Source organism: Polypterus senegalus, chromosome 1, assembly GCF_016835505.1.
Source record: "Polypterus senegalus isolate Bchr_013 chromosome 1, ASM1683550v1, whole genome shotgun sequence".
In the NCBI taxonomy this organism is placed as follows: domain Eukaryota; kingdom Metazoa; phylum Chordata; class Cladistia; order Polypteriformes; family Polypteridae; genus Polypterus; species Polypterus senegalus.
The window spans coordinates 270385464-270411287 of NC_053154.1; the positions used below are offsets into that span (position 1 = coordinate 270385464).

The window sequence follows — 25824 nt, forward strand, 5'->3', positions numbered from 1 at the left end:
CGTAACCAACTGGCCACTATTGGTGCCCAGGTTTATCAGCTAACCAGCGGTAAACCGAACGTTTCGATCTAATGCGGACACCAAACACATGTTCCTTAGTAGGTGGGATGAGAGGCAGTAAAAAATTAAACAAAATACTCTGTGATTATATACGATAGATTTGTAAGCCAAGTTCAAGACTCGGAGAGCTGGAGGATATCGCATGGCAGAATTTAGACCATTAAGTTCAGGGCTTTTAAATATCTGGCAGGAATGTCTTTGGAATGTGAGTGGAAAATCTTGAATAAATATTTAAAATAGTGCGTACTCCATGCTCCAGTAACCAGACCGAAAACCGAAACTGTCTCGCGGGGAAATTAGGCAGCAACGCTAAGATTTTCTAAATGAACAAACTTTGCAAAAAAACTTAATTTTAAACCGAGCTGTTCTCATACTGGGGACGGGTAAATTGAATGCCAAAATGTGCCTTCGGGGGTGACGTAATATAACCACTTCTCTACGGAAAGCCGCCTAGCACAAAATGATTTGCCTCCATCGTTAGGGGCGTAGACACATGCACGAGCAAGGCGTACAATATGCTTCTGTCTCGGGTTAAGTTTTTTCATTGTGTTAATTGAAGAAGGCAGGACTTGAAAGCAGACTCCCCGCCTTTGTCTAAATAATTCATGCGCGGTAGCCGAGCTTTGAGTTTACATATTGTTTCCTTGTTCTGACACTTATAGTTGGCACTTGGCGGTTCGGTTCAAGAATTATTCGATTCCCGGGCACACCCTTTCTCAGAAGGATGCCCGAGACCTCAAGTCCGGCCAAACCTGACGTGTTTCAGTCCATTCAGAAAGGGGACGTAGAACGCTGCGAGATTTTAATTCGGCACAATCCGTCTGTTTTGACACTGAAAGGTAAGCGGAACTGCTTTTAACGTCTTCTATTGTAGCAGCTACGGTGCCTCAAAAATACCGATGTAGAAAACTGAATAATTATCAAATCACGAGTGTAATGCATCGCCTTTTTTAAAGTGACGGTTTCAATTATCTGACATAGTATAGCCCCTCAAAAATGCTGACAGGCACATTTGAAACTTCAGTTAATCTGAAATTAAACAATGCATTTTTATTAAAGTTTTCTGAACAAAATACTTTTTTGCAAGTACAGTACATAGTTTCAAAGACATGCAGGTTAGGTAGATTGGCGATCCTAAATTGACCAGAGTGTGTGTGCCCTGCAGTGGGCTGGCACCCTGCCCAGGGTTTGTTTCCTGCCTTGCGCCCTGTGTTGGCTGGGATTGGCTCCAGCAGACCCACGTGACCCCGTATTTAGGATATAGTGGGTTGGATAATGGATGGATAAATAGTTTCAACATTATATATATATATATATATATATATATATATATATATATATATATATATATATATATATATATATATATATATAATGTGTGCTGCTCGTCCAACCTGCTGTTTTGTCCTGTTAATGTTTAGTGCTGCTGGGATTTGCACTCACATCAACATCCCAATAACCAGACCTATCCTGGATTACATTTAAACAGGTTTGAGAATATATGCGTGTAGTGCAATTTATGCTATCATTTTCTTTTCATTTACAGTGCAGAAATGCAAGGTGGCAGTATTAGCTGTTAGTGCAGGATCCATCCCCAGAAGTGCACTCTTCTTTCTCTCACTATTGACTCTTCCTTCTAATTTGGTTTTGGCCTCGTTTCCTTCCTTGGCTGCCCTCATTATACTTTTATACATCTTTACCATCCAGTGCACCAGAGAAGTTGTTTTTGAAGGCAAAACTGGTAACACTCCTAAAATTACTTCAACAATACTACAGTGGAATGGGGTATATAATAACTACATTGTCAAGCATCAAAGATTACAAATGGTTCCAGTAGCACCTGCCATTCACTCTAAAAGATTTTAAGACTACTTGTTTTATGAACCCGGCTGTACATTGAACAGAGCACATTTATTTTGTCTCTCCTCTGATGTCATTGGGGTAGCCCTCAGTCTCTCTAGTCTCTCAACTGAATTATGCAGATCAGAAAATAAAAGGATGGGCAGATGTAACATTTTTTAAAGTAATATAACAATGTAGATTAATGAAGATTGTTATCAAATGAAGGAAATGTGTAGGGAAGACTAATTCTGTATAGTTTTAGAGGGTAACCTTATTTGTGGAACTGTGGAAAATAAGTGATCAAAGAATTTAAAAAAAATGACAGAAATCCAGTACATGCTCTTTTAGATAAAGAATTTGTATTAGGTTTTAATGGCAGAAAAGGTGATTTGTTGAAAGTTGGCATACTACTTAGCTGACCAGTGTAGTGGTGTCTAACATAAAGTGACATAAACTGTCTGTTCTCCTTCAGTACTGAGTAAGTTGGGTAGGCAATTAAAATAGGGAACCGCATGTATACTCATATGAACTCACAGAGTAAAAGTGCATTAAACTTGCAGGTAAGGCTTCATGGCATCAGTCAAATAGATTTTTAATGATGCCCCCATGGCACATCCACCAAGTATCATGTATCTGCTCCTCTAGGGAAGCAGTAGTCTCCAGATGATGTGCCACAGACTGCAGTTGATATCCTTTGATGTTCCATTGTTCTCATGATACAGCAGGCTTGGGATAGTTGTTGTTATGGTACAAGTACTCCCAGGAATGGTTAGATGTGGACCCATGGGAAAATAGCATTATGTAGGCTTTCTTAAATGTATGCAGTGTGTGTCCTTGTTCTTAAATGTATGCAGTGGATGTCTTGGTTTTTGATTACATATTCAGACCAGCTCTAGCAGTCAGGGCACATGTGTTGCTTGGGAATGTTGCCTGGATTGTGCCACTGTCTGTGTCCTACCCATATGTGACTCTGGTGATAATATGCCCCAGGGCAAAGAGAAATTATCACTGTGCTAGCACATGGTGCTGGAGGCAGTTCAACCTTTGCACCAGTCCAGATATATTAGTCAATGACAGATATCCAAATGGATAGCATAAATGAAGGCACTGGATCATTGTGTGAAGTGGTACTGGACAATTAAATGAGGGTGCCATATCTCGGAAGACAATCTCCTGACACAGTGTGGTTGTTTCTTTTTTCTAGCTAGCCCAGTACCCAGCATGAGCATAACAAACATGCCCAGTAATATTAATCTCTCAATCAGATTTTTATTAAATCGGACCACTTCTTTAAAATCAGAATATTTTACTATTACATAAGGTACACCATATTCGTGTGTGTATGTAACTGAGTGAAATATATACACGTATTATAGGCTTTGCAATGCACTGGCAAAGCACATAGCAATTATGTTTCCTACCTCCTGACTTACACTCAAGGCAGTTGGGAAAGGTTCCAGCCCCCGCCATGACCCTAAAATGGATTAAATATTAAGATAAAAATAAAGTAGAGGGTGGCACAATAGCATACATTCTTCTGATTCACAGATCATTTGAATTCTGCTCAATGTTCTTGTCGGTTATCATTTTCTCCCCATGACTGTGTTTTTTTTTTCTGAGAATTTGGGCTCACTTTCACATGTCAAAACCACATGCTGTATGTTATCTCATTATTCTACAAACCGGATTCCAAAAAAGTTGGGACACTATACAAATCGTGAATAAAAACTGAATGCAATGATGTGGAGGTGCCAGCTTCTAATATTTTATTCAGAATAGAACATAAATCATGGAACAAAAGTTTAAACTGAGAAAATGTATCATTTTAAAGGAAAAATATGTTGACAAATCCCAAAAAAGTTGGGACAAGGCCATTTTCACCACTGTGTGGCATCTCCCCTTCTTCTTACAACACTCAACAGACGTCTGGGGACCGAGGAGACCAGTTTCTCAAGTTTAGAAATAGGAATGCTCTCCCATTCTTGTCTAATACAGGCCTCTAACTGTTCAATCGTCTTGGGCCTTCTTTGTCGCACCTTCCTCTTTATGATGCGCCAAATGTTCTCTATAGGTGAAAGATCTGGACTGCAGACTGGTCATTTCAGTACCCGGATCCTTCTCCTACGCAGCCATGATGTTGTGATTGATGCAGAATGTGGTCTGGCATTATCTTGTTGAAAAATGCAGGTTCTTCCCTGAAAGAGATGACGTCTGGATGGGAGCATATGTTGTTCTAGAACCTGAATATATTTTTCTGCATTGATGGTGCCTTTCCAGACATGCAAGCTGCCCATGCCACACGCACTCATGCAACCCCATACCATCAGAGATGCAGGCTTCTGAACTGAGCGTTGATAACAACTTGGGTTGTCCTTGTCCTCTTTGGTCCGGATGACATGGCGTCCCAGATTTCCAAAAAGAACTTTGAATCGTGACTCGTTTGACCACAGAACAGTCTTCCATTTTGCCACACTCCATTTTAAATGATCCCTGGCCAGTGACAACGCCTGAGCTTGTGGATCTTGCTTAGAAATGGCTTCTTCTTTGCACTGTAGAGTTTCAGCTGGCAACAGTGGATGGCACGGTGGATTGTGTTCACTGACAATGGTTTCTGGAAGTATTCCTGAGCCCATTCTGTGATTTCCTTTACAGTTGCATTCCTGTTTGTGGTGCAGTGTCATTTAAGGGCTCGGAGATCACGGGCATCCAGTATGGTTTTACGGCCTTGACCCTTACGCACAGATATTGTTGTGCTGTGTTATGCACAGTTGATGATGATAGATGCAAAGTCTTTGCAATTTTTCGCTGGGTAACACCTTTCTGATATTGCTCCACTATCTTTCTGCGCAACATTGTTGGAATTGGTGATCCTCTACCCATCTTGGCTTCTGAGAGACACTGCCACTCTGAGAAGCTCTTTTATACCCAATCATGTTGCCAATTGACCTAATTAGTGTTTATTGGTCTTCCAGCTCTTCGTTATGCTCAAATTTACTTTTTCCAGCCTCTTATTGCTACTTGTCCCAACCTTTTTGGGATTTGTGAAATTTTGAATCAACATATTTTTCCTTTAAAATGATACATTTACTCGGATTAAACGTTTGATCTGTCATCTACGTTCTATTACAAATAAAATATTGACATTTGCCATCTCCACATCATTGCATTCAGTTTTTATTCACAATTTGTTTAGTGTCCCAACTTTTTTGGAATCCGGTTTGTAAATTAGCCCCACGTTTGTACAATTAGTAGATAGATCTTCAATACCCCAATCCCTAAACTGGGTTAAGAAGTTTTGAGAATGTTTCTATATGTATTTATGTGTTAAATGAAATAAAAAAAAAATGTTCCTGTTCTTCCTGTTGAAGTTCATTATAGTTATTAAACATTGCACATAGGCAAATTTCATAGTAAACTGCATTCCTACATTTATACAGTGCACTACAGTTTTCAAATGAAACTGGGTGGTACTGATGGAATATATCATTTTGTCAACCACAGACAACAAAAACATTTATTTATATAGCACATTTTCATACAAATTATGTAACACAAGTGTTTTACAAGATGAAGAAAGAAAAAAGAAAAATATAAAAATAAGATTAGGTAATACTAAGTAACAAAGAATAAAGTACAGTCCGATGGCCAAGAGGACAGAAAAAACAAAAAGCAAAACAAGCTCCAGAAGGCTGTAGAGAAACAACAAAATCTGCAGGGGTTCTGTGGCTACGAGACCGCTCAGCCTGCACTGGTCTGCCTTCACTAGGCACTTTCATTGTCAGATGCATCTTGAAGTGACAATTTTCTTCAATGTTTTTACCAGGTTTTGCACATAGTTTTTGCCCTTTTGTATGTGACAAGACTGACAATTTTGCAGCTCAAAGTGCTTTGCCAGATGTCAAAGAAATACTTATATGTAAGAAAAACAAAATTAAATTAGATGTGAAAAATAATGGATAAATACTATACAAAAAGTAAATAATGCACACTTACTTAAGACATATATTATTAAGGGAAACAGAGTGCATAAATATAGAATCTTTTTAACTCTCTAAAATGATGGCCCGATTATAAGGTCAGTTGACCAGGGTGGACTGATAAAATAAAAAAAAAATCCAGTTAAGCTGTAGAGAAAAACAAAACCTGTAGGGGTTCCAGGCCAAAAGACCGTACTGCCCCCACTGCATTTTTTTTTCTTTCTAAAAACTTTGTCTTAAATGATTAGATGTAGGGGGTCTCGTGGCGGGTTGGGGTACCCCCTTTCATTCAAACATCACAGGGGGCTCCACAGGACTTTGTTCAGGTGGAGGAAAAGAAAATAGAGGAAAGTAAGGCTTAGCAAAGATTGCAGATTAGCTAAAGAGTATGATAATTCTGTGCATAAGTAGTTTATTAAGGATTTAGCTAAATTGTAGTTATGAGAAGGACAAATTCAAAAAGTGGGTTCTTAGGAATTTTTTTTAAAACTGTGTTAGCCAGGCAGTATTCCAGATTTTTGGATACTGCCTTACCACTTCTTTTGTGCTTGGCTCTTAGAATAATAAATAGACCACTATTAGACGATTGACATGTAGGAGGATAGGCACTTCAAAATATAGGAATTAGAAAGATTATTTAAAGGTTTATATACCATCAATAGTATTTTAAAATCCAAATACCGCTAGATCTACATTGTTTTTAATTTATACAGGGTGACACAGAAAAACTGGAACTTTTGAAAAACCCAATAAAAACAGAAGAAATCCAAGAAAAAAAAAAATTATTGACAGCAATTGAACCACTACAACTTGCCTTTTAGGAGACAGTAATCCAAATTATGAATGTCTGAAAATTATGTCTTGTAGAGTTCCCCATTGATCGCTGCAACATCTGCAACGTCCTGTCGGTTTCTTTTTTAGAGCAGATCCAGTCTCTTCAAAGTTTTTAATCCAAGTTTTTATCGCATGTTTCAAGGGAACCCGACCATGACGTCCTAAGTTGAAAAAACATCGGAACTCCCTCTGCGCACCTTCCAAACTATCATTGTTTTTGTAAAGCATTTTTATGGCAAAAGCATGCTGTTGACTGTTCCACTGATCCATGATTATGAAATGGCGAGATTGTTTACAGCTCAAGGTCCTTGTTCCGCAGTGCTGCCAACTGTACATGGCTGCCACTACGCATTTCAAAAGTTCACATTTTTCTGTGTCACCCTGTATTAATTAATTTTAAATTTGTTTTTTTGTGGTGACTAGTCAAATTTGTATTTTAATATGTGTTCATCTGTTAAATTTTTATTCTAATTGTGGATTTGTTACATTGCTCTGAGCCTGGCATTCAGATTGAGTTAGAAGGAAAACTGTATTGTTTAGTTATTTTGTAAAACAATGAAATAAATTTAGAAGTGGCTATTCAGGTTGGACAGGTGTGTCTATTCCTAAATGGCTGGCTTGTTTCTCCTTTGACGTGTTCACAGAATAGGGGCACTTAAGAGTCAGAGGTCCACATTGCTGATTAACTTTGACATGTTTGAAATTTTTTACAATGCATATAACCCTTAGCTTGCGTGATTGCATAAATACCATTACCTTCTTATTTTCTCCCAGGCTGGAGTGGATTTACACCACTTCACTATGCCACGTTTCAGGGAAGCAAGGTACTGGTTAATCTGTTGCTGCAATATGGTGCTGATCCTAATCTACCTGATGATGCAGGACAAACACCATTTCACTTTGCTTGCAGGTAAGTAACAATTAGCATAATATTTTTTTTACTTTACTATACTGACAGAATGGCAATACAACAGCAAATAATTTTGGTGTTTTCAGTGATTTATTGAAAAGACACAGTCCTACAGAGAGAACTTTGCTTTGTAGTCATCGTTTTGTACCTACCTGTAAACATGTGCATTCCTAAAGAAGTGAATAACCCATGGAATAGCTTTGATTCAAGTGTTGCCATCTAAATTATAACCATCCATCCATCCATCCATTTTCTAACCCGCTGAATCCAAACACAGGGTCACGGGGGTCTGCTGGAGCCAATCCCAGCCAACACAGGGCACAAGGCAGGAACCAATCCTGGGCAGGGTGCCAACCCACCGCAGGACACACACAAACACACCCACACACCAAGCACACACTAGGGCCAATTTAGAATCACCAATCCACCTAACCTGCATGTCTTTGGATTGTGGGAGGAAACCGGAGCGCCCGGAGGAAACCCACGCAGACACGGGGAGAACATGCAAACTCCACGCAGGGAGGACCCGGGAAGTGAACCCGGATCTCCTAACTGCGCTAGATAGCAAAATGAATAAAATAATACTTGTGGAGATTGTTGCTTTAATTGATGTTAAACACGGACATTAAATTAAAAAAAGTTCTAAAGTAATATTATTAGTAGTAAATTAATATTATTTATTAGGTATTTGACAAGTTTAGCCTATTTAACACAGTATAATTTATAAATAGAGAACTGAATTTACTCTGAGTTACTTTTAAAAACCAGTAACAGTAAATTTTTTGAAATAGTGGACCAAAATCAAAGTAACTCTCCAAAGTAGACTGTATATAATATATTTTTGTTGTGAATTAGCGAGACATAGCTTACATATGTGAAAAGCACGTTTTCTTTTAAATTGATGACAGAAACATTTGCTGAATGTCTTTGCAATTAATTGTACAACAAATGTAAGACCTTGTACAAATTTAAATTCAATGGAGTGGTGAAAGTATTTGGGCATGTGACTCCTCAAATGGAGACACACTGTAGCTAAAGGAACCACTGTGAAGTCGCTGGTTTATTTGAGACTGGGATTATAGGGACATTTTTAATTTCAGTAGCAGCCAATCTGGCCCAACAAAGCATGTCAGTCCCATTCACATAATTTCTCAAAAAATAACATAATGGCTAGTTTTTAATGATTCGTAAACTACTGTCTAACACCATAATTTGTAATTTATTCCTTAAATACTTGATATATCATTTCATAGGCCTTCTGTCTGTGAAAAAGATATCCTCTGACTGCTTTTTTTATGAACAGTATCTAAATAAAAATTGCCTGACACAGCCATAACAAAATGATATAATTATTTTGGTTGTGATAAAAAGAAAAATTCAAAAGAAAAATTTCGAAACTGCAGCAGATGTCCGTGTTTGCTAACTAGCCCGTGGACAAACAGTATCATCTTATGTTGAAAAAAAATATTGCTAAATAATGTTTTCATAATGATAATAATATACATTTGTTTTGATAAATATTATGCTACTAGTATAGCATTTATTGTCCTTAAAAGGTAATAGTATATGGCATTGTATATTTAATATTTATGACTTTTATTGAATATTCATACATTGCAGACGTGGAGATGTTCACATCATACACCAAATGATGAAACATGGAGCAAACGTAAACTTAAGTGATCATCACTGGAAAACAGCTCTGCACCATGCCGTGTCAGGTGGAAATATGTGAGTCTTTGTTATTGAAAACAACTTAGTAGTGTTACGCTTTTTTTATGTTCAGACAAAAAAAATATAATTAGTTTATACATTCTCTGTCTTCTCACTATGAAAGTAACAAATATGTGGATATTTAAATCATTTGTTTTTGAAGTTATCTAATGTTAGAGATTAGAACATTAGAACAATTTCAACCCAGCAAGCTTGCCAACGCTATTCACACTATTTTTCAAAAATAACATTAACTCATAATTTGAAGGTCCCTAAAGTCCTTCTCTCTACTACACTAATTGGTAATTTATTTAATGTGTCTGTTGCTCTTTGTGTGAAGGAAAGCTTTCTAATGTTTATGTGAAATATGCCCTTGACAAGTTTCTAACTATGTTCTTGTTGAAGTTATTTATTTTTAAGTAACAGCTAAGATCTGCTGAGCTAATTCCCCTCATAATTTTAATCAATATAATCATGTTCCTTTTAATCTGTTTACTTAAGATGAACAGGTTCAGCTTCTTTAATCTCTCCTCATAGCGTAATAAGCCTATACCTCTCATTCCCAGAATTGGCCTAGTCACTCTTCTCTGAACTTTCTCTGCGTTTTTTTTTTTTTGTAACATGAAGACCAAAACTGTACACAAGTTATATAACCAAACATCCTAATGTAGTTACAGTTAATCATCTTTGCACATAAGTTTTATTACTTCAGGCTTCATTTTGTAAGACTCCAATGTCCTGTTTTTGTTTTTGCCAATATATTAATGTGAGTCCATTTAATTCTTTTCATTCAGTTTCTGTTTTAGGTTTTTGTTTAATTGTACATTAAATATTTCAGTCCATACCTAAAGTATTTGAAATTGCTTGAAACAATTATTTTCATATTTCATTAAAAGCTATAGATGTTATGATATTTGAAATATTAATATAATAAATTGCATTTTCTCCTTGCATCACAAAATAGAGTTTAATAATTGTTATACACATTCAAACTTTTTGCATTACATATGTACTTCATTATTACACCCCATAATATGTTTTGATAAGACCAATATCAGATATACAGTAGATTATTGAATTTGTTTGAGTTTAATAAAATATATTTTGTGAATTGAATGAAAACGTATAGAGCCCCTAAGGGGACATGGTGTAAATTTTTTTGGGGGGAAAATATCTCACCACTTATGATCTTGTGCAAACCACTTACTATAGCCTTGGCACCAGGTACTTTAAGTTCACACCAACTAATACTGCATTTGTGCCTCATACATTTGAATGAGCACCAAATACCATCACGTGCAATTGTACATCATTTTCTGTGACCAGGACATATGGCTTAACAGTTTGATGTCACATACACAGTTAACACTGCACAAAAAGGATATTATCAAGTATATACACGATGGTATTTGGTGCTCATTTCAATGTATGTGGTGCGTACACAGTATTAGCTGGTGTGATCTTAAAGTATCCGGTGTAGTAAATGGTGGGCAGAAGATAGTATGTGGTGTGTACCAGATTGTTACCCAGAAAAATACCAAACTCGATCCTTAAGCCTGGTACGAGATGACGATGTGCTGATTAGTTTTTGAGCCAAATTGTGCAAGTGAAAGAGGCACTCTAGAGGAAGAATCAAGTACCGTAATTCTGCAATTAATTTTAAATTCTTCTCATCAGTTGCTAGTGTAATGACATTTTATGATCAGAAAGATCAGCATCAGAGTGGTAAATCATTACTCAAATGTTATAGAATAGTTTGGGTAACTTGGTTTCTCAGGCACAAAGTCTACTGATGCTCACATCTAAATTTTTATAATTAGTTTTGTGATATTATTGCAACATGTTCTTAATTTTCTTAACCAATCAATCAATTTCTAGATTTGCAAAGAACCATAATTATTCCCAGTACTATTTCCAAAACTGCATATCAGGCTAGTTTATAGTTGTCATATTCTAAAAGCACATACAGATATGGATAAAACACAGTTTTCAGTCTGCCACTTCTGGGGTTCTAAGGCAGTAGCACTAACTACTTTGCAGTTGTAGTAAGTAAAGGTGTTAACTATAGAAGGAAAGATGAAGAGAACTATCCAGTTAGGGTTTGTTTTGACTACTAATAGTATAGTTAGCTTTCTTAGTTTTTACGGATTATGGTGTCATTTAAGCAAAATAAGTGTCATTTTGGGATCAGGGAATATTTTTTTTCTCCGATTTGAATTAATGGAAATTATATGTTCTGATTTCAAATACTTAGTTTAGGAAGGGGTTTTCAGGAACAGATTAGCTTTTGTAAAGCAGGGGGAAATTGCACAAACAATATACAACAATTCAGTGAAATAGTTTAAAATTCATTTTTAATTTTTCCATTAAAACATTGCCATCTATTCTGTGTTGTCTGGCATTGTACCCATCCTCGCCTCTACACCTAATAGATTATGAACCAATATGGCTACGTTCAGCAGCTTTTTCAGGCCGAAATCAATTGGGCTACATGGGTCACTCAGCCACCAGACTGTCACTGATAAACACCATCACCAGTAGTGAATGTCATTATTTCTGTTCTCAGTGATGTTTAGCAACATTTACAAAGACCTTTAAGGCTTATTTTTTATGATAGCTTTTTGATCTGACCTGTTTCCTTACAATAGCTGGCTACCAGTAAAGAGTATAAAGTACCCAGTAATGTAACTGTAGTAATCATTGAGGCATATAAGTCCGCTTATCTTGCCAGATCTAGAAATGCTAAGTAATTTAATACTGATACAGTATATAATGGGCTGTCTCACAAAATGCTATTTGACTAAGTATCAGATATTGAATTACAAAAATGTAATTATGAAAAAAAATTATATTTCTTGTGAGACTAATCTGACTTACAATATATACAGTATACTAAACTTACCACACCCTCCCTTATCATTGTGGCGTGTCAGAAAGTGCAGCACGTATCCTGTCCAGATCTGAGTGCACAAACCGGCAAACACTTTATGGACTGTCCTTTTTGATGCCAAAAGAAAAGTCAACCACAGAGACAAGAAACACAGTTTACAGCATTCCATGCAATGTATGCCCAGCGGATTACTTGGGACAAACATCTAAAAGACTCCCAACATGTATACAGGGATTGCAATGCAATCAGAAATAAGGACCCATAGTCTCTGATATACACATATACAAGTTCCACTGGACACACGTTTAACTGGGATACTATGAAAGTAAAATTCATGGCCAATACTGTGTTCTAGAGAGCTGGCTGAATCTTGGCTCTATAATGAAAACACCATTAACAAACACTTGGACTTGAACCAAGCATGTGCAGGCTTAAAAAGAACATACAAATAATAAAAAATATTTTATGACCAACGCCTTTCGAAGCCCACCTTATTAATCCACCCACCAACCCCCTTACAACCACCCCCAACACCACCATCCGTCATTTGCTATATATTGCCTTTGATTCTTGTATGTCTAATCATTTTCCTCTGATGATGACACCTGGTAGGTTGTCAAAAGATTTGGAATAAAAAAACAATTTTAAGATACATGACTCATTTTCTTCCTGTGGATCTCTAGCTATATATATATATATATATATATATATATATATATATATATATATGTTGTGGAGCCGACCTGGACACAGCAAGGCGGACATGATGTTAAATACCACCACACGTTTATTTACAGAATTATTTACAATTAATTGGTCACTCAGACCCAGTTCAGAAAGTGCACAAACCCCAACACACACAGTCCTGGCCACAAATGCATTCTTCTCGGGCCGCCTCCACTCTCCTCTCTTGCCTCGTCCTTCTTCCATCTGACTCTAGCTCTGAATGAATGGAGACGGCCCCTTTTATGCAGTCCCCGAATAAGCCCCAGGTGTTCCCAGCATTCCTCCCTTGGCCACGCTCCTGCGTGGCGGAAATGCCGGCTGTCCTCCCGGCAGCTCTCCGGGTGCCGTCCTAAATCTTCCCCCCAGCACTTCCTGGTGTGGCGGAAGTGCTGGGGTAACAGATTCCCAAGGCATTGGGGCGCCTCCTGGCGGTGACCATGGGCCCCTACAGGGTGGAGCTTCCATGCCCTGTACCCATGGCCCCCAGAGCAACCAGGAAGGCGGCCCCCACGTGATCCAGGGTGGGCTTTGACCCTCTTCCAGTCCCTCACGGTGTCCCGGCCGGGTCATTGCCCCTGGCATCCCTGACAATATATATATATATATATATATATATATATATATATATATATATATATAGTGACGGATGGCCGGGGCCCATGCCTGGCCGGGACACCCCTTCACCACATCTGCCAGGGGGACAAGGGTGGGAAGCCCAGTATCTCCCCCTGTACGCTAGATGGCTGGACTCCCCCAGGGCTTCATGGGGGTTGGAGATCTGTGAAACTCTGTGGGGTTCCGCAGGTGGTGCTTCAGCAGGAGCTGCTGGCCCCTTTTGGGCACTGGTTTCACCTTACCCGGAAGTGCAGCCGGATGTCGCCAATCAAGCACCTGGAGCTCTTCCGGGTACCCAATAAAAGGGAGCCAGCGACCACCACTCAGCGCCCAGAGTCTGGAGGAGGAGGACAAAGCTTGCTGAGGAGGAGTTGTAGTGGGAGAAGAGAGTGCTTGGTGTGACTTTTTTATTGTGCCTGGGACTGTTTTGTGGCTGGAGGGATTATGGGGAAGACGTACCCTCCAGCTGCAGAAAAATAAACAGTTTATTTATTTTACCCGTGCCTCCTGTGTGAATCTGTGTCAGATCAGGCGCAATATAGCACCTTTTCTTACGATATATATATATATATATATGGCTATCGCGGATTTTAAATGTAAGCATATCTAAATATATATCACGGATTTTTCGCTGGTTCGCGGATTTCTGCGGACAATGGGTCTTTTAATTTATGGTACATGCTTCCTCATTTTGTTTGCCCAGTTGATTTTATATAAGGGACACTATTGGCAGATGACTAAGAAGCTACGCAATCAGAGCATGTATTACATATTAACTAAAACTCCTCAATGCTATAAGATATACTTCCCGTGCGGTGCATCGATTGTTTGCTTGTCTCTGCCTCTATCTCCTCCTCTCTGACATTCTCTGCGCCTGACGGAGGGGGTGTGAGCAGAGTGGCTGTTTGCACAGAAGCTGTTTGCCTAGTGGATACGAACGCACCTCTAAGAAATGCCGGCCGCTTTAACGCGGTGCTTCCAAAAACACACTTATTGATTTTTTGATTGTTTGCTTTAATCTCGCTCTCTCTCTCTCTCTCTATATATATATATATATATCTCTTTCTCTCTCTGATGTTCTCTGCGCCTGATGGAGGAGATGTGAGCAGAGGGGCTGTTTGCACAGAGGCTGTTTGCTTAGAAGATACTGACGCTCCTCTAAAAAATGCTGCGGCAAACTTAAAAGCACACGTATTGATTTTTTGATTGTTTGCTTTTCTTTGCGAGCGCTCTCTCTCTCTCTCTGAAATTCTCTGCTCCTGAAGAGAAGATATGTTTGCATTCTTTTAATTGTGAGAAAGAACTGTCATCTCTGTCTTGTCATGGAGCACAGTTTAAACTTTTGACTAAAATGTGTTATTTCATGTCTAGAGAGCTCTAATAATGTTAACAGTGTGGGAGAGTTTCTAAGGGCTTAAAATATATAAAAATAACTATACAAACATATGGTTTCTACTTCGCGGATTTTCATCTATCGCGGGGGGGTTCTGGAACGCAACCCCCGCGATTGAGGAGGGATTACTGTGTATATATATATATATATATATATATATATATATATATATATATATATATATGTGTGTATAAAATAAATTCTGTTTTACGAGTTTATTAAATGTTCCAGTCTTGTAATTTGTGAAGTTTTTTTTTCTTATATCCTGTTACGTGATAAAATATAGAAGGAACAAAATTGCATATTTTACACTTGTTTGTTCTTGTTTTTTGTGGCATTCTTGAACATTTTGTCTTGTGCTATTCTTACAATTTCAGATGTGCCATAAGATACTTGGAAGATATGGGCATCTTCAGTTATTGTGATACAGACAAGTTTCTTCTCACTCCTCTACACCTTGCTGCTTCTATGGGAAATACAGATGTTGTACAGTATTTAATAAGGAATAGCGTAGGTATTAAAAATTATATTACGAATCCAGTTCCTATGGTTGGGAAGTTGTTTTTTTTTTCTTTTTTCGGAATGTACGTTTCTTCAAGTGAAACATTTGTTTTCTGTGTTTTGCATATGTTTGCAAATTTATTTTAAATATTGAATAAACAACAATGAGCCCTGGCCAGATGTCCACATAAAGTCAGACCTTTTTATGGCAGTCAAACTCAATGTACCTGTTTACTGAAGTAATTCAGACACTACCTGATCTGCAGTCCATAGCAAGGAGCATAACATGCTCAATCCAGCAGTGAAGACACAAAATACAATGAATCTAAATGGAAAAAGAAAGTGTCTTGATAATGTTGTCATTATATTTCACTAATGTGTGTCTCAAATGATAATAATAGAGTTTTTTTAAGGCATGCAGGGTGCAAATCCGGCTTGAGTACCAATCATGTAGTGACATTATGTGTGCATACTTACAGTACTCTGTAAATTATTCACACATGCACAAAGCAGATCAGGCAGTGTTTTAAAGTGAGAGGTGTAGAACGCTTACAGCAATAATAATAGCAATTCTTTACATTTATATAGCACTTTTCTCACTACTCAAAGCGCTTTAGTGAGTAGGGAGGCACTTCAACCACTACTAATGTGTAGCATCCACCTGGATAATGCGATGATAGCCGTTTTTTTGCCAGTATGCCCACCACACATCAGCTATTAGGTGGTGAAGTGGTGAGAGAGAGAGAGAGAGACGATTAGAGAGGGGATGATTAGGAGGCCAGAATGATTAGCCGCAGTGGCAATTTAACTTGGACATCGGGACAGTACACATATGTGAAAGCTTTGCATATGTGAAATGCAAATTGGGCAGGTAGCACAGATCGGGTAGTAACATCCTTATGGAACATTGTCTGCTAACACTCTGTGATATCACGCTGGCCTCAGAAAACATCATGGGGTGCTGGAAAAAAAATTAGTCTAAGTTGGCCTCATGGCAGATTTTCAGGGAAAAATTCAGTAAATAAGGTCACCAAAGAACCCTGCAAAAATGCTGCAAAAAACACTGGCAAATTTTGCCGATCAACACTGTTGGCTACTGTAGCACATTTATTGAAGGCTTAAATAATTTCCAATATTTAACACTAATGGAAAATGAGACCACCAAGTTTCTGGTGGTGGAAAAGTCTTGCAGCTAGCACCTTAAGACCTAAACTTAGGATGCAGTGGTCAAAACTTGATGTATGAAAATATTTAAAAATTACTGCTACAGATAAATAGACATCCTGGTATCAAAATAAATTAAAAAAATGTAATCAGTGTTTAACTACTGTGACTACTGTGTTTAAAAATTTAGGATTTTAAAAGCTCAAAACACAAGCTTGGATTTAAACTCAAAAAACCATACATCTCTTTCTTTCAAAGTTCTAAATGGGTATGCCAAACTTTGTGAACTTCTGAGCAATGGTTTGGTTGGGTTAGCGTTGATTTTAAAAGCTCGATGTAAGTAGCATACAGAAAGTGAAAAAGCCACCTAATTAAATACTAAACATGTTCAGAGGAGAGGTGCTGGGTATAATGGGAGAATGATGGTAAGGATGGAGATGCCAGGTAAGAAGAAAAGAAGATGGTCTAAGAGATTTATAGCTGTGGTGAGAGAGAACATACAGAGTGTAATTGAGCAAGATACAGAGGGCAGGAAGATATAGAAAACGATGATCCACTGTGGCGCCCCCCAGTGGTAGGAGCTGAAAGATGAAGTCAAGAGTGACTTAACTAGTTTTGTAACTGTTTGGTATAAAAACCTGTAGTTGCAGAAGTCTCCCAGGACTAATCTTAACAGCCACAGAAGTTTATTAGTAATGAAATAAAGTGAACCTACTTGCTAAATATTTTGCCAAAACTTATTATATTTGTTTCATTTTGAAAAATAAATAAAGTCTTATATGGCTAATCATTCTGTAGATTTTATTGCTGGAGCTCTTGTATTTATGAAATAAAATGGATAATGTACAGCTGAGTTTTATCCTTGCAGAGGTGTGTGATAGATGCAGTTGATTACCAAGGCATGACTCCTATGCACGTTGCAGCAGAAAGAGGGGCAGTGGAGGTCTGCTGCCTGCTTCTACAAGCTGGTGAAAGCCAGATTCTTTATAAAAAAGACAAAAATGGTCTGAATCCCCTAGAGCTGGCTAAACTGGGAACAACATTCAGGTATGTATTTGAATTTTGACTAAATGTGTTATTTTTTCGCATTGGTTTGACAACTTTGATAAATGTAAAAACCAAATACTTGTATTACAGCAAGTCCATTAAGTAAAAGTAATCTTTCATTTATTTTCTAATTAGTTGTCCCACGCTGCTACGCCCATGTATTAGTGAAACAGGACAAACTTAAAAAATCAATACATAGGAAGATATCGCTAGCTAAGCGGAGAAAAGTTACACTCCAAAGCACAGAGGTAGACTGATTTCCCACCCGCTTCCTTCTCACCTCGGCCCGCTGTGTGTCTCTCGAATTCGCACAAATGAAGCAGTACCGCAAGCGAACTATGACACTTAGCGCAATTAGAAAGGTTGCAAAATCAACCATAATGTTCAAGCAAATTATAGAAAGAAATAAAATTAACACTGAAGGAACAAACTATATTTGTTAATAGCTGTTTTGTGGCAGTTAATCAGCATACACTTCGCTGGCGTAAGAACTTCTTGAAACTGTTATGCCCTGAACACAGCTGACACAAGCTAGCCTATCATACAGTATATATAGTACCAAGACTACATGTGTTTTGTTTTTATTTGTTAATCTGATAAAATATTTTGTTGTTATTGATCTTAAAGTAAAACTAATATTCCTGTATGTCTGAATCCATTTTAGTATGAATTACTGTATATTAAACATTTTATTTTTTTGGGTTTAAGCACTTGTCTCTGGCCCATATTAAGACTCCCACATATCTCAGTGGCTGTGAAATGCATGGAACTACAATTCTGCATATATGCACAAAGAGCATGATCTTAATTTATAATTCTGTACTTGGCACATATATGATTCTATTTGGGAAATGCATGCTGTGATATGTAATGTAATATGCTCATATATATGCATTGCAGACAAGTCAATGGAGACAAAAATTTGTAGGTGCATTGACATTGGTGTGGTTGCCTAGATAGATGCATCTTTGTCTGTGTGTAGGAGTGCTTGTACAGTGGATATAAAAGTTCTGTACACACTTTCCAAAATCGCAGATTTTGTGTAATGAAAAAATGAAAACTGAAAGTCAAAGTCAAAACTGATTCCACCTTTATTGCCGAGTTGCAGACTGTACAAAGAAGGTGAATACAATCAGAAACTGTTTAGTGAAAAATGAAAAAAAACTTACAAAAGCCTGCTTGTGGCTGCATTCAGAATCAACTAATCATAATAAGCCTTATCTCAAATAGTAGTTAGTATAAATCTGACATCAATTAAAGTGGCTCTGATTGAGCTCAGATAAAGATTATTATGATATCCTCTTCATTGCAACATACTGCAATGAAAAGAGCTTTTAAAACATGAACAGGATCTCATCATTGAAAGGTATCAATCAGGACAGGGGTACAAAAAAGTATCCAAATCATTAAACATCCCATGGAGCACGGTAAAGACAGTCATCAATAAGTGGAGAAAATATGGCTCAACAGTTACTTTACCAAGATCAGGATGTCCAGAATTGATGAGAAAACAAGGGTAAAACTGGTCAGAGAGACCACCAAGAGGCCTACATCAACATTAAAGGTGCCGCAGGGTTTTCTTGGCAAGCACTGGTTGTATCCTATATGTGACAACAATCAGTTGTATTCTTCATATGTCTGGATTGTGGGGTAGAGTAGCAAGACAAACACATTTTCTCACAAAGAAAAACATCCAAGCTCAGCTGAACTTTGCAAAAAGGTATACCCAGTCTCTCACCACCATGTGGAAAAATGTATTATCGCATGATGAGACTAAAGTTGAATTATTCGGCCATAATTCCAAAAGGTATGTTTGGCACAAAAATAACATAGTACATCAACATAAGAACACCATACCCACAGTGAAGCATGGCGGAGGCAGCATCATGCTTTGCGACTGCTTTTCTTCAGCTGGAACTGGCACTTTAGTTAAATTGGATGGAATTGTGAATAGCTCCAAGTATCAGTCTATTCTGGCACAAAACCTTTAAGTGTCTGCTAGGGAGCTGATGATGAAGGGGAATTTTACCGTTCAGCATGACAATGACCCAAAGCATACTTCAAAGTCAACAAAGCAGTGGCTTCATCAAAGGAGGAACAATGTTCTGGAATGGCCCAGCCAGAGAAGAGACCTTAATCCAATTGAAAATCTGTAGTGTGACATTAATAGAGCTGTTCACAGGAGATGTCCTCGTAATTTGGAGGAGTGGGCAAAAATCGTCAAGTCCAGATGTGCCAAACTGATAGACTGTCACCCCAAAAAACTGAGTGCTGTAATAAAAAAAAAAGGTGCTTCAACTAAGTATTGGTTTAGGGGGTGTGCACACTGATGCAGCCAGGTTTTTGTATGTTTTTTTTTTATTCTTTTTTCACTAAACATTTTCTGATTTGTTTTCACCTTCTTTGTATTGATTGCAATTTTGCAATAACGGTTGATTAAGTACTAACAGGATTTATCTTGGTTTCATTTTTTTTATTACACAAAATCTCTGATTCTGGCAGGGGTGTGTAGATTTTTTATATCCCCTATATGCCTATGCAAAAAGTGTGAGTTGGCCTTCTCTTGCTTGTTGCAAGAATATTCAATATCTTTTTAAATTACTATTTTCAAATTGTGACTAATTTGTTATTTATAATTTATTTTTCATTCTTTACTTAACTAAATTAATTACTATATTATATTCTTGCTCTCAAATTAATACACAAATTCAGTATACCGACTTGGATTGTTTAGTTAATTTGTATTCACTTCCACTCCTTTTTATTTGATAAACTGACTGCTTCTGATTTTTTGCTGCATTGTGACACTTAAAGACACTTGTAATCGTCATTTCTTTAAAACTTTTACAGTGGGCATGACTGCCTTTAAACCTGAATCTGAAAAATAAAATAAGTGATACACACACATAAAGATAAGAAGCAATACTCAAGCGTAACTTTCAAGAAAATCTGCTGTATATTCTGTAAATCTATGACTATGTCTGTTGGAAAAAAAAAAAACAAATTTACCAGACAAATTAGAACTATGTAGGACACGGTTACCTGTTATGCCTCAATTATATACTGTCTTGTGGTCTTTTAAAATGTTCTTTGTTTTTGGAAATTGTTCATGGTATTCTCAAAGCAGATATGTTCACTAATAATAATGATAGCCATTCTCAGACTTACTTAATCCAGATCAGAGGAACATGGAGGAAAAGCTTTTCCTGGTAGTACTGGGCTTAATGCATTAAAAAGGCATGGACAGGGTACCAGCCCAACATAGGGTCCACTAACTCTCAATGGGGCCATTTAACCAAATCTACAAGGCTTTTAAAATGTGGAAGGAAAACTGGAGTACCCAGAAGAAAACCACAGAGACACTGAGAGAACATGAAAACTCCACACAGATAATGTGATGTCTGATTTGGACCGAGTACACTGGATCTGTTAAGTGTCAATGCCAATCAATATGCACTTCTGTGCCACTTTTGTTAAGAATTGTCAAATTTTAATTAAATATCTCCAATTTTTTAAATAACATCATTCACACTTACAGCTTTATAATGCCAGCTTAACCGTCTCAAAGCTGCAGAAAGCTATTCTCTAACAGGAAAACTGGTATAGTAAGGATAAAAAATAAATTAAAAATACTTATTTTTCCCGGCATGTTTTATTTTAAAATCTCTAGATTTTTGGTATTATTCTACTGATGTAACCTTTCTTTAGTATTTCTGGCTTTTTTGGAAAATACGAGTGAAAATCTTTACATGCAAAATTAAATAATTGTTTATTTAAAATTAAAATAGCAGAGATAACAAATTATTTGAATGACTGTCTAATAACCAAAAAATGCCTGGAATATTAGTATAATATAAGTGCTTATTAAACTGAGTTTTTGACCCCAAATATACCCCAGCCCCAAAGTCTGAAATCTCCCCTTGAGATAAATTTAAAAGTGGATCTAAGTAACAACCGCAAATTTTAAAAATGAATTGTCCAAGGTGTGTGAAATTTATATGCAGTCAGTAAATATATAATTATCTTTTGATACTGATGACTGAAATGAATACATTACTTTAATAATTATTATTTTTGTATTTTAGACACCAGCAACTTGCAAAAATTTTAGAGGAGTATAAGACAGAAGCACAAAATGGAAAGATTAATAAATCTTATGGTAATTATGTTTTCTTGGGTAGCATGTTGTGTGTAAAAATGTGTGTTATATTTTTAAAAAATAATGTGTGCTTCAGCGCCTGAAAATGTAGGTATATATGTTCACATTATAATTGGGTTTCCTGAATAATGTAAGAATATTTTATTTACATAGTTTGACAGATCATCGTGCTAAGCAGAAATTTGAATGCACTGGCTAGAAAGATTACCCATTAGCCACCTATCAAGTCCACATCTACATGAATATACCTGTTTGGTTTATATTGTATATTTAATAAATGCAACACTCATTGGAGTGAAATTGAAATCTTCTTTGCTGAAATAAAAATAAACAAATGAGAGTAATAGAAAAACACAACAGTACTACAACAGGGAAACAGTAAGTGTGAACATTAAAAGTGTCATCTTGTAGTCTTATAGTATGTTGTGTCACCTCTTTTGCAACCACCAGTACTTGATACTTCGGGTGTATATAGCCAATAAGCCTTTAAATCTTCAGTTGTTAGATAAAAAGTCTGTTTCAGCAAAATGGCATGACAAACCTGCTGGCCACTGGCAGTTAGAGGGTCATCTCTTTAGTTGTTATAACCCAGGTTATCTCAAAGTTACTCTAAAGAGTTAAGGTCAGGAGAGAATGCAGGACAAGGCACCACATGCACACCAGCATTCTTCAAAACAGATATGACCACAGAAACTATGTTTGTGCCCTGGAATTGTTCTACCTTAGAGCAATCTGTCTAGGAGGTGTGAGCAGAATTATGGGTGGTAGATCTAAAATAATTCTCTTTAGATGAACCAGTTTGATTTGTCAATAGTCTTATCAGTCTGCTAAAAATTGTCTACATTCTTGACAGTGGCTTAATCCATAGTGTCTGGTAATAATACTAGTGGATCTCATGCTTGCTTCTGGTGACATTTCAGACATTATGGAAAGCACCGAAGTTTGACTTAGGATGGATTTTCTCTTGCTGTGGCTGAAGGTTGGGAATAAAGGAAAGGTGAACTGATAAGACATCGTTCTGCATTGACCTTAATGGGTAAAAATGCATCTGATGGGCTTTTGTGTGTTTGGCAAGCAGAAGTGCTTGACTGTAGAAGATGTATTGCTTTTTTCAGAAGGATAAAACAAATGGCAGATTCTTGGGAAACTATGCAAGCATTCCAGAAAATGTTGCAGTTGCTTTTTCAACCAGTTTATCTGATTGGCTTACTGATTGATTGAGAAGAAATTCTGGGCTATTTCCAGACAGCCTAGGGAAAAATTGTGTTCACTGATGCTTCAGTTCTTGACTCTAGCCTTGCCAAAAACTTGCAATGCAATGATATTTTGCATTTATTACTTGGAAGGGGTGATTTTAGTGGTATTCTATGGCAGTTGCAGAATAGTGCAGATGGTAGAATGTGCAGCTGCAAGCCAGTGACAATGTGATCTTGTCTGTACCTTTTTTATCTCTATCATATGTATGTTTAAGATCCAGAAATATATGTAAAAGAGTAAGTAACGACAATATGTAGGATTGAAAATCAAAAATTCTTACTATAAAGTGATTACATAAAAGAAAATATATTGTCTACATTGCTCTAAAAAAACAAGATAGTCAAACTGTTTAGTCTTTACTTCTATCCATTTCTAACGTTTAGGGATATAGAAGTCTAGAAGCATTTTTTGATTTCCTTTGAATAATACATTGTTGTCTTCAGTATTCTGTTAAATTGCATACATTATCAGATTGTCTTAAGAAATTAGAATAGTTGCTGTCACAGCTTAGGAATTTCACTCAGGGCAATTTTGCAACTCCTCCCACCCAAGCTGCTGTCTTCCTTAAGATGGCAAAAAAGAGAATTGAACACAGGAAATGCAAGTAACAAGTTGACCCAAAAGTTGTTGTGTTCATTTACCTTCAGCGTCTGTTATGGAATATATTGCTGCTCGATAAATAATGACTAATGATTGGTCTGGCATTACAATATATGTCCATATAAAATATACTGAATGCAATATTACATTTTAGGGAATTTATACAGTAGTTCTTTCTAAACAACAAGCTTAGCCATCGTTATTTTCAATGTTAGCACTTTCAAAAAATGTATTATAAGTAATTTCATTACAGTATGGAAAGTATGGAAAAGCAGCACAGTATCTACTGTACATATATCGCTACAGGACACTATAAAATAATCTTGTGTGCAATTTTCTTTTTTTTAGGTATGTACTATTGGACTTTGATGTTCCCTGCTGTTAGTGGTGCACTTGTTTTACTTGTTTCTTCAGCATTGGGAAAGTATGGGGCAGTTTGTGGAACCCTGTTTTTTATATTTCTTGCAAGGATGATTTTCTTCCAGTACCACAGAATTAATGGGATTCAGAGGTTTGTTTTTGAATTTGTCTAAATTAATCATTAAGGATTGACAGAGTCTCTTGGACAAGAATTAACATGACGTAAATTTTCATTACCAAGTAATACATGTAAATTACTTCAAAGCACTTGACTTAGTGAGTGAATAATTATTATAGAAAGTTTTTTTAAGGTGAAACTTTATTTTTTTTCCTGCCTTTTAAGAAATGGGCATCAATATTTTATCACAAGGAAATTAAGTTCCGTAGTTTTATAACGTAAAGGAAAAGTGTACAATTTCTGTAGGCTGAAAGCAGAATCAGTCTCTCTACAAAGTTTGATGTTAATTTTAATTACTCATCTGCTGTCTTGTACAACAGGTATTTCAGTTATGCATGTGCTGAAAGTTATTTAACCTATTTTACCATTAAAGTCACATTTTGCCTTGACATGTTTGAGTGATATATTTTTAATGTTTTACAAAAACAGTTTTAAAATGCTTATTGTATTCAAATATTGTTTTAGTCCATATTCACTTTTAAATTGGTTTCATTTAATAACTGAATATGCTTCTTGATAAAGTCGAAATGCACAGCTCCAGCAAGAGGTTATTGATTTTCACAGACACCAGTCCCATCTTTATGTCTTTAGAAGTTTTCACAATTGAAAATGTAGTAGACACTTCAGTTTGTTTTTGATGTCTAAGATGAGCAATCGTGTCAGTATAACCAGTAATAGGAGGAAGCCATTAAGCTAATTTGATGTATTAGGAATACATGAATTTACACAAGTCACTGCTTTGTACTCTTTATGTACAAACTTTCTAAGTTTAGAATTTAACTTTGTTTTTTTTGTAATGTCTTTGTTTTCTAATTTTTGTTACAGGACACCAAATCCAGTATACCTAGGTGCATTCTGTGCTGGAATATTTCACACACTGGTCTGTTTTTATTGCAAAATTATGTTATATATCCTTTACTATCTGTTAAAGTATAGTTTATATATGCATATAATAATCTAATATTTATACCTTGTGCTAATCATATTACATCATCATAGTTCATCAATGTCTGTATTGTTTCAATAGGTAGCAGTGACATGCATAGTATTTCACTTAAAGTAGTGGTTACATGCAATATTTTATAGTAAGCAGAATCACTTTATGTCTAGAGTGTGTTTGTTTAAAGCATTGATTTTATGCAGTAATTACAAACCTATTTAGTTTTAGTAGTCTTACTAAACAGTTCTCTGTTTTATACTTAAGTCTTGTCTCCTTAACTAGTTTTACCTCTTTGGCCTAGACATATCCTCATTGTATTGTCAAGCACACATTTCTTTGTGACAGTGTGGACATTTAAATTGCTTCTTACAAAAAACCCTGGACAATTACAAAGAGTGGACACCAAAATTTCCAAAATTGTGGATCTTATTGAAGCAAACAAAAACATTAGCGTATTTTGCATTTACTGTGAGGTATGTAAATTGTAGTACTTTATGCATAATGTTTGTTTTCCTGTGATTTTAGTAGGTGAACTGCTAAGAAAACCAAATCTAATTTGTGCATATTCATTCAAGGGTGTGTATTGTGCTATTTTTTATTGCTTATCTTGCAGTATGGTCATATTTTTACATTCACAAGGGAAAATGAATCTACACTG

The 25824-nt window shown here is 36.6% G+C and overlaps 1 protein-coding gene across 4 annotated transcripts in view; it reads left to right on the forward strand.

The window, feature by feature from the left end:
• The first annotated feature begins 548 nt into the window (after window positions 1-548).
• Window positions 549-25824, forward strand: part of si:ch211-223a10.1 (ankyrin repeat and protein kinase domain-containing protein 1) — a 34851-nt gene continuing 9575 nt past the window's right edge. Inside the window, exons 1-9 of one of the 4 annotated variants that reach the window (XM_039774017.1) lie at window positions 549-899; window positions 7488-7623; window positions 9244-9354; window positions 15338-15470; window positions 17494-17672; window positions 21758-21831; window positions 24037-24199; window positions 25052-25134; window positions 25455-25639. In XM_039774017.1, the coding sequence (XP_039629951.1) occupies window positions 785-899; window positions 7488-7623; window positions 9244-9354; window positions 15338-15470; window positions 17494-17672; window positions 21758-21831; window positions 24037-24199; window positions 25052-25134; window positions 25455-25639 (1179 nt within the window). In that variant the 5' untranslated portion in view covers window positions 549-784. Of the gene's footprint in view, window positions 900-7487; window positions 7624-9243; window positions 9355-15337; window positions 15471-17493; window positions 17673-21757; window positions 21832-24036; window positions 24200-25051; window positions 25135-25454; window positions 25640-25824 lie in introns of those variants that run through there. The other 3 variants (XM_039774027.1, XR_005636124.1, XM_039774040.1) reach the window with 3 other exon arrangements.